Source organism: Rhinatrema bivittatum, chromosome 9 (genome assembly GCF_901001135.1).
Source record: "Rhinatrema bivittatum chromosome 9, aRhiBiv1.1, whole genome shotgun sequence".
Lineage (NCBI taxonomy): Eukaryota > Metazoa > Chordata > Amphibia > Gymnophiona > Rhinatrematidae > Rhinatrema > Rhinatrema bivittatum.
Window position 1 is genome coordinate 10,342,080 of NC_042623.1, and position 12,691 is coordinate 10,354,770.

Below are 12,691 nucleotides of genomic sequence, written 5' to 3' on the forward strand. Positions count from 1 at the left end.
CACTGAGCACTATGCATCAAAAAGCATTGAAGCTCGGGTACGTTGGTGCTGTTGACACATGGAACGCTGTAAATACACAGAGCTGCATCGGCACCATCAACGCATGGACTGCCATTGGTACAACTGGTGCCCTAGTCTCTATCTGTGCTGTGGACGCATAAGTCGCCTATGCATCATTCCTCGATGCCTTTACAGTCAGAAGCATTGACACATCAGGCCGCAGCTCAACCTACACAACTGTAATGGCTCCCAGAAAGCTGTCCTAACCTGATTGCAAAATCAATACAACATCTGCAGTCCCTGGGATTCCTAATCAGTTTCGAGAAATCAACTCTAATTTCTACTCAGAGGAGCAAGTTCATTGGAGCATGGATAGATTCTGTACAGGACATAGCATTTCTTCCAAGCAAACTCAGATCAGCTCAGGTTGCTTCTCTGCTCAACTGGAATGCACATCTCAAGAATGCTTTTCCACTGATCTCATCAATATCCAGAACAATGCAAAAAGTACACAAAGATAAGGCCTATCTGATCCTCATAGCTCCAGTGTGGTCCAGACAAATTTGGTTTCCATATCTAGTGCAACTATCCAGCAATCCTCCAATCCATCTCATATCAGATCTGTCCTTAGGTTTGGGTGAAACAGGCAATCATCCCTCAGTCTGAGGGCTTGGATGACGAATGCTCAGTAATTGCTGGATTGTCCTTACCAGAGGAAGTTGAGGACATCACTGTAGTTACAAGAAAACCATCATCTAGGAGAGCTTCTGGTTTTAAATGGGAAAAATGTTTCCACGTTAGCAAAATTCCTTGGATCCATTCTCATGCTAACCCAAAGATTTGCTTAGCTATTTGCTTTCTCGGTCTGATTCGGGACTCAGCACTTCAATGAGAGTACATCTCAGCACTATAGCCACTTAACCTTACTCAGATCCAGTACCTATCTTCACTCATCTGCTAGTGTCAAAGTAAATGAAAGGCGTATGGCAGATAAAACCTCCAGCTGCAAAATGTTCCATGGGATCTGAACGTGGTCCTAGATCAACTCGGCAAACTGCCACGTGAAACATTGGAGTCTGCTTCTCTTAAGTTGCTCATATGGTAGCAGTAACATCAGCCAGAAGGGTCAGTGCACTTCTTCCACAATAGAATAGTGCTCCGCACCCACACAAAATTCCTAGCAAAAGTAGTGTCAGCTTTCCATATTAATCAAGCCATCGTACTCCCTACGTTCTTACAAAGGCTACATGCGTATGAAGGTGAAAAAAGCTCTCCACGCCGTGGACTGCAAGAGTGTGCTAGCTTATTAAAAAAAAAAGGCTTCACAGCTCTTTGTCTCTTTCAGTTCTAAGTGACTAGGCATGGCAGTGACCGAAAGAACGTTGTCCAATTGGCTATCGGACTACATTGCATATTGCTGTACCGTAGCAGGCATCCAGATTACAGCCTCTATCAAGGCTCACCGTGGCTGCATCAGTGGCTCATCTACAAGCTGTACCTCTCAAAGACACCTGCAAAGCTTTATGTCCCAGTGCTGTCGGCAATTTATCAAAGGGTGACAGTAAATTTGGACCAGTGGTTTTGCATAGCCCATTCACCCAATAGTCCACCCTCCCTGGTGTGGTCCAGGTTGCTTTTTCAGTAATTGCTCTGCTGCAGCCTTCAGCTTGAGACTTCCCCACATATATCCTGGCTAATTTAGCCTTGCTTATGAGTGGAAAAAACAAGTTTGCTTTTCAGTACATAGGATTAGTTAGCCATGCTAAATACTTGCTGGCCTCTCTGAAGATTGGATTACCCAGCTAGATAAGCCCCCAAATCAACAGAGGGGGCTTGTGCGGGTTATTCCAGCAGAACTTCCTGCATGTCTCAGTAGAGGAAAAGCTCGTCTAGCTTGGAGGGAGAGGCCCGTTGGGTGCCACTGGATGACGTCACCCCATGTCACCTTGCTATCTACAGAAAACATCATTTACAGTAAGTAAACTTGCTTTTTATTTCTTGCATGTTCTTTGCCTTAATGTATATGGCAGACAGCTGTATCTACTTCAGCACAGATTCATACTCCCGGCTTTCCTGCCAAGCTCCGGTAAGACGTCTGACCTCTCCTTGTGCTTTCAATGACTGCACAGCAGATTCTTTGAGCCTGCGTGCAATATGTTTATATCATATGTAAAATATTTCCTATAATACATCCTTTATCTCCTCCAGCTACTGAAATCCCTGCTGAATGCAGGTAAAGAACACACCTGCTCCTTCAGCAAGGGCAAGCAAATTACGACTCTGAACACTGGGCTGTGATCTGATAGAAAACAGCTTGCACGCATGCAGAGATTTCAGAAACCGTTCGCTTGCTTTTAAAGAAACCTGTACGTTACCAAAAGCTTGGTGGATCTGGCAGACCCTGCATTACCCCTCAGGCACGGCAGCTCTTTTGCGGAAGGACAAGCTCAGCAGTGGGGGTTTGGTATCAGGTGAAAAAGAGAAGATAGTGGGAGGAAGCTGATGTTGGGTTGCCCCACCTAACCAAAGCAGCGTGGATGGACCTGTCTGGGGGCTTTATTTGCTGTCATCTACATCTTACTACGAGACTGATCACTGGCTCGAGGGATAAGCAGCAGTAACGGGGCAAAAGAGATTTAAAGAGTTACTAGAGAGTTTGTGGGACCTGATCAATGACAAGTATTTGGTGGGGGTGGCAGCTATTGGTATTTTTATATTTGGGATCATTTGGTTGCACCTCACATCGTGCACAGTTTTCTAGTAATAAGGCAAGTAATAAAAAAAAAAAAAAATTCTTATGAAAGAGCAAAGGTGAAAAACTTACTCCATGCTTCTAAGTGTTTGGAATTTTCACCGTTGAAAGTTGGCACCCCTAGCCCTGTCTGGGTGGCGCTATAAGCATGGGAGCATGGCTTGCCACTTAACGGGGGTAAGGGCAACAGAAATACTTGCTGGCCTCTCTGAAGATTGGGTTACCCAGCTAGATAAGCCCCCATATGCGGGCATTTGTTCCCATGGGGCGGCGCTGCAAATTGATTGCAGACGTACTTGTACCTGCAGTCTGCTTTGGAACAAGCTCCCCGGTTAGATCTCCAGCAGACGTCTCTGGGAATTTGCAGCTGCCTGGCTTGCGCACTCCTCCGCGCCTGTTCGCTGCGAAAGGGCCCTGCTCCCGGTTTGGCGTCGGGGCCACGTGTTGTCAGTTTCGTGAGCCCGGAGGCTGACGTCCTCTCTTCTCCAAGACCTGGTGGGCTTGCTGGCCATCCTTTCCCGAAAGCCTTCATCGTAGTTCAGCCACACGAACCCGCTGGGTTCCTTGTAGGTGCCCAAGATGGTGTCGAGATACGCGAGCAAAGGCTGCGCAGTGGAGGGTTCCACGCGCACGACCACGGAAGCCATTCTGGCGAATGCCCGCACCCAATCCACAGTTTCCGTCTGTGCAGGCTTGGCTGACTCCAACTCCTTCTTTCGTTCCTGCTTGGCCTGCCCCCGCTTCCTATGCACCTCAATATAATTCCTGTGCCTGATGCGATGCCTGAGATTCTTGGGCACCGATTCCCAGAGTTCGTGTTCCCCATATCTGGGAGTTCCGCAGGCCGCGTACCCGAGGAAGGGGAGAGTGTGCTGGGAGACCCGGAAGACGTCGACTGCCTGTACTTCACCCGCTGGCGTCTGTCCCCCCTGTGCTCTCCCCGCAAAGCCCTATCTGCGCTCGATGAAGCAGACTTAACCGAGCTCCTCGGTTAGCTGCGGTGCTGTATCGTGGGTACCTGTTGGGGGCCTCGGTGTTTATTTAGCATTTTTCTATACCGACCTTCATGGTTAAATACCATATCAGATCGGTTTACATTGAACGGGGATAGAGAACTGTAACAAACGGAACAGCAATTTATAGTCAGAAGGAGAACAAACTTACATTAAACAAGGACTATAAACTTGGAAGCTTGACAGCTGAAAAATAAAGGCCCGAGTAGGGCAATAACTTAAAAACAAGAAGTCATAATGGAATCCAGGCTAGGGCAGGTTATATTATTAGCGAAGGTACTAAAATATGAAGTAAATCGAGGAGTAGCACGGTTCCATAGCTCGTGAACAGGTTGATTGTCTATTGTGTATCCGAAGGATCCGGGAAGGCTTGTCGGAACAGCCAAGTTTTAAGTTTTTTCTTAAATGTTAGAAGGCAAGGTTCCAACCTGAGGTCTGCGGGGAGGTTTGAGGTCTGCCATCCGCATTGCTGCCACGGGATCCGGCTGAGCGCCCAGATGAAGAACAGTGGCGTTGACTGCGCGCCTCCTCACCGGCCTGGTGAAAGCACCGCAGGGTCCTTATCCTCATGCTCCCTGTGTCGCCGCCTACGCTTGTTGCGACTAGAGCGGTATTGGCTGCGCTTTCCCACCGCTATCGGGGTGATGGTGAATAATCCTGATAGGAGTGGGGAGGGAGGGGTTGTCAGACCATCTCTCCCGCACGGACCTGGAGTCCCATTCAAACGGCCTGGCCCTCCAGTAATGCGCGGGGCCACCCGGATCCCTTATGGGGTAGAGAAATACTCGCTGGGGCTTCGCTAGCCCCTGCGCCGAGGGGCGGGACTTCCATGGAAACGCTGAGAAGACGAGCGTGAGGCTGGCCAGGACGGGGGATCTGTAGCGCAGCTGCGCCCTCTCGCAGGGGATGCCGAAGCCTGCTCCCCGCGGGTGCCGAGTTTTGCACGCTTCCTGCAGGTACCGATGAGGGGAGGCGTGACCCATTCGGTTGAAAGGCCCACTTGGTCTTTGGCCTCCTCCGCTGCAGGCCGAGGCATTTCGGTGTTGAGCACGCGGAGGTTGCTGCTGGCACTCGCTTGCGCTTCTCTTCCATGGCCCCCTTTCTGCGCGGAGCCGCCTGGGTTCCGTTTGCCCATCCCGCGCTCCTTCCCTCTTCACGCTGCCTCTCCCAGACCCTTATTGCACCCTGAGGCGGCCCGGATGCCCTCCCTCCCTCCCCTCTGGTCAGAAACGGCAGCGGGTGGGAGGGGCCATGGGAATGGGACCTGCGGGTCCCGATCCGATGGGCACCTCAAGGCCGGAGAGGCCTAAAGCCTCCGCAGCCGCACCGTGCTGGGTCCCGGGAGTGGGCCCTCGGGGGACGTTGGCGGCACCTCTTACTCTGAGTGCTGGATTTCACCAAATTAATAGCTCCTAGCCAATAGCAAAATTGGTTTTGGTGGGGGAGCATGTAAATGGCAGGACCGCGCTGAATCGAGAGAGAGAGAGGCAAAGCGCGGGGTCAGGTGCTGCCCTCCAGGTCCAGTAAAGATCGGGGTTTTTAAATTTTTTTTTAATACCAATTTCTTTATTCTTTATAACATTTTATTATTATTTTTTTTTAACTCGCCCGGGACTACGAGGTCCGGGTCCCACTGGGAAGTCAGGCCGGGACCGGAGCAGCCAGAAACAAAAATCGTAAAATCGTGCCGCACCAGGCCAAGGAAGAAGAGGCCGGGCGAGCGAGAGCCGGCGGGTTTTAAATCTCCCGCCGGTCCCTCCCCATTGCTCCCCCGGCCAATCGTGTGGCCCGGGGTCGGGGTGCATTCTCGTGATGTCACCGCGCCTGATGCCGGGCCAACCCATGGGCGCGACGTCATAAGCATCGTCGTCGTCCCCCTGGAGCCCCGAAGGCCGGCACTGGAGGGGGAGGAGAGGGAGGGGGAGGAGAATGGATCCCCCCCCCCCACTCCTTCGGGCAGGCCGGCCCGGTGTGGCAGCGATGCCCCCAGGGATGCGGCGGGTGCCCGGTTACTCGCGGTGCCCGCATATCCGCCTCCCATTAGGGCTGTTCTGTAACTGTTCAGCAGGGATTTTGGTAGCCGAAGGAGAGAGAGGGGGAAGCAGCATGAGGCTCATTTGGGTTTCAGTCCTCTCTGAGTCATTTTACCATTGCCCAGCAGCAGGTAGTGCCCATTCCCAAAAATGTGATGGGTAAAGAGTGACTGTTTCAGTTTTGGGGATGCAGCTAAGGGAGGATGAGCAGAGCACGTGTGGGGGATCCCTTGAGACTGCTCATTCAGCCCAGCCCAAGCTTGCTCTCTAATAAAGGATAAAGCGCAGAAGGCATTGCAGGATGACCATGTTTAATGGTGACAACTCCTAGACTGGGCGTTTCTTGCTCCTTCATGCCTTAAGAGTGGAGATAATGAGAGGGTGAGGTAATTGTGAGCTGCAGGGCCCAGGCTGGTGAGCACAGGAACGGGACAGATTGCAGAAGAGTCCATGTAAAGCAAGATTAACCTTTACCATAGGACTGTGACGTGGGAGACAGGCGATGGTTGTCATGTGAATGGAAAACAAATGATGAATTTAAAACATTCCTGGGGCACAGTGGCCTCCAGCGAAGGAGCCCATAGCTTGCTGGCACAAAATGGAAATTGCTAGATAGCCCAGCCTGTCCTAAAGCAAAAGAGAGCGCAGCTCTCCAGGGATCGGACTGGAAAGGCTCCTGGGTAATGAGGACCCGGGGGAGAGTTAGGTGAGCACAGGGTCAGGTGTTGATGTCTCCTCTTTCTCTTCCAGCTACACACGGGATAATGGGGTCCTGTCCCCTGAGCAGAGACTCTTCTACGAGGAAAACGGCTTTCTGCTCATTAAAAGCCTGGTTGCAGATGCAGACCTGGAGCGCTTTAGGTAAATTAGCACATTAACCCTGTCTGTGTTTCACCCGCGTCCGAAAAACATCAGCAGAGTCGCTTTTTTTTTTTTTTTTTGTAAAAGATAAGCGGCAGAAACAAATCCTATTTAACGTTGTGCCTGCAGAGAGGAGTTTGAAAGGATCTGTAGGAAGGAGGTGTCCGTGCCTGGACTCTTGATCATGAGAGACGTAGCCATTGCGAAGTCCGAGCGCGCCGCAGACGAGCGAGAGGTCACCAAAGTCCAGGATTTCATGGAGAGCGAGGAATTGTTCCGCTACTGTCGCTTGCCTCAGGTAAGAGTGAGGACAAATCCGTGGTGCGCGTGTAAACCGGCGCTTGCGCAGGGGGTTTCGCAGCTTCCGGAGAGGAGAAAGACCTTGCCCTGGTGCAAGGGAAGAGCTCCAGGCAGAAGCGTGGAATGCACGCACTTCTGGACGGGGGGTGGGGGTGGTGCGTCCTGGGCTCATCGAGAGCAGCCGCTGCTAATTATCGGGGAATTCTGCAGCGATTAAAGAGAGAGACCTTTCATTAATCAAGAGCAGGAACTTTGTCACAAAGTCCAGGGTCCAAGAAAAGGGGAAAAACGGGCACGAATTTTTTTTAAATGGCGTTTTTTCCGCTTTTTAAATTCTTTTTGTGGTGTTTGATACCATATTATGTCGTATGCGAACCCGATCCTCTTTCAAGGCCATGGCCCTGTCCTCCATCACCGAGCCCTGGATGCCAGGTTTATCAGGGGGCACTTGCATTATCTGATGGATTTCAAGGGGTACAGCCCAGAATGTCTGCACCAAGGAATCAGCGACTGGAAAAGCCAGGAATGAAGGGGCCACTGGAAAGGAGTGGTATTCTGTCAGGGACGACGGGGGTCAAACCTGGGCGACATGAGCCACAGGGATGCTTGTTCATAAGAGAGTTGTGAATCGGAGCAAGGAAGTCCCGCCTGCAGAGGTTTCCCTTGGGGCTAGCATTGGGCCTGTCTTAGATTGAAGGCTGAATGTCCTAGCCTGACTCACATTTGCTGGTCCAATAGTCTTCAAGCTGTGGGAAATTGCCTGGTTTCTGCTTCATGCTGATTCCTGATTTTTCCTCTGCGCCTTGTTTCTGCTCTGTAGCTGGATCTGAACCCATACCTGGGTTCTGGTCCTGGCCGCCTCCTGCACCTAAGGGCTCGAGCCATGGGGAGCAGCAGCTGTTGCAGGCTGAGCATGGCTTGCTCTAGCCTTGGTGGTACCTAGCCTCGCCGAGACTTGCCTCTTGTCCCAGTACGGTACCGCCTCCAGGCCTCACTGGAGCAAGTCACGGCCCCCAGTGCAGATCCATGGGGCACGCCACTGTTGACCTTCTTCCATTGGGGGAAATTGATCATTTAGTCCTACTCTGCTCCCGCAGGTCCATTTTCAGCTGCTGTTAACTGAATAAACACATCCAGCTAACTAGCGGGGTATATTCAAGTTAGCCGGTTATAGCTAACTTAAGGACAGCCCTTCCGGCCTGACCAGATATCGGAGTTAGCCAGGTAACTGAGTAACTGCTCCCCTGGATCGCCCTATTGCCCACCCACGGAACACCCCCCATCTTATCCGGCCAACTTCTAGTTACCCGGCTAGAATCTAGCAGATGAGAGCTGAATACAGCCGGGTAAGCCATTTATACAGATAACTATAACGTTATCCGTCTACATGGGTTTTAAATATGGACCTCCCTACCTTTTAACCAATCAGCATGATGCCAGTTTTTAATATGGCTCCAGACCTATAACTTCTAGTGCGGTCATCCACCCACTTCGTATGGCCTGGAAACAACTGAGTAAGAAGCTTCACGTGGCTTCTGGTTCCACGGTGTGTCTACACCAATCTGGGGCTGCGCTTTACTTCGCCCAGGGATGGAACAGGCCATATTTAGGAAATGGAGAGAAAAAGGGTTAGTGAGGTTGTCTCAGTTATTCAGTGCTGGGTGCAGCCAGGGCTATGTCCTGAGCTTAAGTCGCTATTCATGCTTCCAAACTGTGATTATTCTGGCTGTTTACAATAAGGGCATTTTATATTTGAGGAGATGAAGTCCAATCCATCACTCCCCAATTATCAAGTGATACATAATTTTCTATGTGGAATAGATGGAAAAAGACTAAAGTGTTCCCAGTTCTATAAAGCGTTCATCGGACTTTCACCAAACGCAGTTCTGTCAACTCTGACAACCAAGTGGAACAAGGTGCCTTCCATCTCTGTATTAGAGATGTGCTTTCGTTTTTGCCGAATTGCCGAAAAAGGATCTGGCTTTCCCCGAAATTTCGGGGAAAATCATTTTTCGGGTTAGCATGGCGGGGAGGGGCACATTTTATTAAAAAAAAAACCCAACCCCAAACCCACCCCAACCCTTCAAATTTGCTTAATTACAACCTCCCCCCACCATCCTGATCCCCCCCCCCCCAAGACTTACTGAAAGCCCTGGTGGTCCAGCGGGGGTCCCGGGAGCGATCGTCAGGCCTGCAGGCCTACTGGTGCCATTGGTCGGCCCCTATCACATGATAGGAGCAATGGACGGCCGGCGTCATCTTAGAAAATGGCACAGGCCCATCCATTGCTCCTGGTGTGTGTGTGTGTGTGGGGGGGGGGGGGGGTTGTAATTAAGTAAATTTGAAAGGTTGGGGTGGGTGGTTCTTTTTTAGTGGAAAATCGCCGAAAAAAATAAATAAAATGAGCCACAGGAAAACGACATTTTCCACGAGGCGCCCGAACCACAGCCTGACCCAAAGACCTTAAACGAGACACATCTCTACTCTATATTACCTTCAGATATGATCTTCTGTTTTCAGAGAATACCCAGTATTGTAGAAAAGGTGAACATGAGAGACAAACAGTTTGTTTCCCCATCGTGCCTGTTATATGGGTGCGGTCTCTGTCATAAACTGCTTGCGATGCTCTGGCATGACCCCGGGTTTCATCCATTGAGTCTGGTCTTGCCCTGGTGACTTATAAAACATGGTATCACAGTTGTGGAATCAATCTATACCCTTGCTGCCCAGCATCTGGTTATTCGGGCTAATTGATAACACTTCGTTGGTTTTAACTGAGCCCCAGTTGCGCCTCTATTGGACAACGTTACGCTTACTGCTAAATCTGCTGTCCTGTCTCCGTGGCCGGCACCAACCCCTCTCTTAATGGTAACCTGGAAGCAACAGTTTCACAAGTTGTCACGTATGGAATACCTCACAGCGAAAAAAGGGACGGACAAGCAATATAAGAAGATGCGGCTAATTTGGGGGACTGCAAGAACTCCGTACCAGTGGAAGCCCTGCACCTCTGAAGCACATCAACAGGAACCCACTGGTATCGAGCAGCTTCGATGAGCTTGGTCTGTCTTCCCACTGCAATACGAAATGTGTTTGTGACCCTCTGATTGATGAACCTAAATCTGATTCAGGGAGACCCCGAGTAGTTTTCTTCCTATGTTTGAAGCTCTGTAACCTTTCCTGCCGTTATCTGTATGCGTATCGGTCTGTGTGTCTGCATCTCTGTAAATGGTGCACATTCTGATGAGTCAGTGTTACCTGCTCTTATGGCGAGTGAATAAAGACAACAGCCCCTAGATTTAGACAATTTGTAAGGGGAGGGGGGCGGGGGAAAATGGTAGCAGTTGTGGCTGGGCTGTAACCTTTTATCTTTCAGCGTCGGCCTACGATAACAGAACCATCGCAGTCTGTCAGTCTATGCAAAAAGCACTTACTGTAGCCTCTCCTTTCTTCAGATCCTGAGGTACGTGGAGTGTTTTACCGGCCCAAACGTTATGGCCATGCACACGATGCTGATTAACAAGCCTCCAGACGCAGGTAAGAAGGCTCTGGCTTTGCGGCCTGTCGCCCTTCACAAACTGAACCGTGTCTCGCAGGGAATTATCTGCTTCCGTTTTCCAGGGACCTGTTTTGTTTTTTTTTTTAATATCCGGACGTTTCTTCCTGTTTCTCTGGGCTTCCGGTTCGTCTGCATCAGGGCTGGTGTCTGGCACTATAAGCCTTTATTCACAACTGCCTCTTTAATGCAATCATTGCAGCGATGCTCCTTGGCCGCAAGTCATGCACCAGAGCTCCTTCCAGAACCCTGCACTCATGGGCCCTAAATCAAGCCACTAGGGGTCGCTGTTGCACACTGAGATGCATCCCCAGCTCCGTCCAGCCCAGGGAGCAGAAGCAGTCCCCGATCTCCCCAGCTGTCTAGGGTGCCACAGTGAAAGGGGGGCAGCTCCTGCCCCATCCTGGCTTCATTTTCCCTCTTAGTCCAGCCCCTGCATGTTTAAGAGGAGGGGTCCAGTGGATTGCTTCAGTCAAAAAAGCAAACAGAATGTTGGGAATTATTAAGAAGGGGAATGGTTAATAGAACGGAAAATGTCATAATGCCTCTGTATCGCTCCATGGTGAGACCGCAGCTTGAATACTGTGTACAATTCTGGTCGCCGCATCTCAAAAAAGATATAATTGCGATGGAGAAGGACAACCAAAATGATAAAGGGGATGGAACAACTCCCCTATGAGGAAATGCTGAAGAGGTTAGGGCTGTTCAGCTTGGAGAAGAGACGGCTGAGGGGGGATATGATAGAGGTCTTTAAGATTATGAGAGGTCTTGAATGAGTAAATGAGTATCGGTTATTTACACTTTCGAATAATAGAAGAACTAGGGGGCACTCCATGAAGATAGCAAGTAGCACATTTAAGACTAATCGGAGAAAATTCTTTTTCACTCAACGCACAATAAAGCTCTGGAATTTGTTGCCAGAGGATGTGGTTAGTGCAGTTAGTGTAGCTGGTTTCAAAAAAGGTTTGGATAAGTTCTTGGAGGAGAAGTCCATTACCTGCTATTAATCAATTTTACTTAGGGAATAGCCACTGCTATTAATTGCATCAGTAGCATGGGATCTTCTTAGTGTTTGGGTAATTGCCAGGTTCTTGTGGCCTGGATTGGCCACTGTTGGAAACAGGATGCTGGGCTTGATGGACCCTTGGTCTGACCCAGCATGGCAATTTCTTATGTTCTTCTGCTGCTTGCACTAAGCGATGCGTGAGAGAGAGAGAGAGAGGTCCCTCTCTGTCACTGCAGCACTCTCCCCAATACTCATCATCCTTGCAGGGGAATCTCCCCCCCCCCTTTCCCAAAAACCCAGGAGTGCCAGGGAGATGTATCCAGCCTGAGGTCTCTCTGCATGGCGCTTCCCTGAGCCTTTCCCAGTAATCCTTCCTTCAGGTAATGACATAAAGCAATGGCGTGCATTGGTCTTAATGGGCGGGTTTTGTTTACGCGGCAGTAATTAAGATAAGCACCAGAGCATACACTTCTTGACTTTCATGATGATGGTCCCATTGCAAAGATTATAGGTACATGTAAATAATCCGATGCTTGCAGTAGGCAGGCAGCCTTAAGTACAGAGTTCATCCTCCGGCATTTTGTGAGTGAATTGTAATTGAAAAGCCTCTGATGAGTAGATCCTACCCGCAGGTCAGTGTGGGATTATGAGTGCAGCGGGAACGTAATTGAGGCTACCTGAGGTAACAGTAGGGCATTATGGATCCTGTCTGAATGCTACATACCACAGGTTAGTAGATTTTATAACCATCATTGAGAAACTATATATATATACACACGACCTTTAAAAATAGATTCTTGTAGCTAAAGTGACCGTGAAAGTTTGTGGAAATGAATATTCAGTAGCAGGGTCCTCTTTCACTGCAGATGTTGGCACTGTCTTAATATGAACCTTTGTATCTATCAAACAGGTTAAAACATCTTTTAGCTTCTGTGGTTTTTTTTTTGGACCATGCATAGGATATGCCTGGGATTTATCAATTTATTTTTACCATCACTAAAATGGCTTGATTCTCTGTGTGTCAGCCTTTGAAGACCTTTGACATATGAAGATATTTAATTTTTCCCTGGGTATGTACTGGAAAAGGGGAATTCTTGGGAAAAGAGAGGGTGAACAAATTAAAAAAAAAAAAACCCCAAAATGTGTTGTTAAGGATGTCTGCTGCCTAAAAGC

The 12,691-nt window shown here is 49.6% G+C and overlaps 1 protein-coding gene across 1 annotated transcript in view; it reads left to right on the forward strand.

Annotated features, from left to right (window-relative positions):
- The window catches only part of PHYH (phytanoyl-CoA 2-hydroxylase), a 53,512-nt gene that overhangs the window by 12,561 nt on the left and 28,260 nt on the right, over positions 1 to 12,691 (forward strand). Inside the window, exons 2-5 of the mRNA XM_029615568.1 lie at positions 2,031 to 2,086; positions 6,549 to 6,659; positions 6,789 to 6,957; positions 10,412 to 10,493. Of these exons, the coding sequence (XP_029471428.1) occupies positions 2,031 to 2,086; positions 6,549 to 6,659; positions 6,789 to 6,957; positions 10,412 to 10,493 (418 nt within the window). The remainder of the gene's footprint in view (positions 1 to 2,030; positions 2,087 to 6,548; positions 6,660 to 6,788; positions 6,958 to 10,411; positions 10,494 to 12,691) is intronic.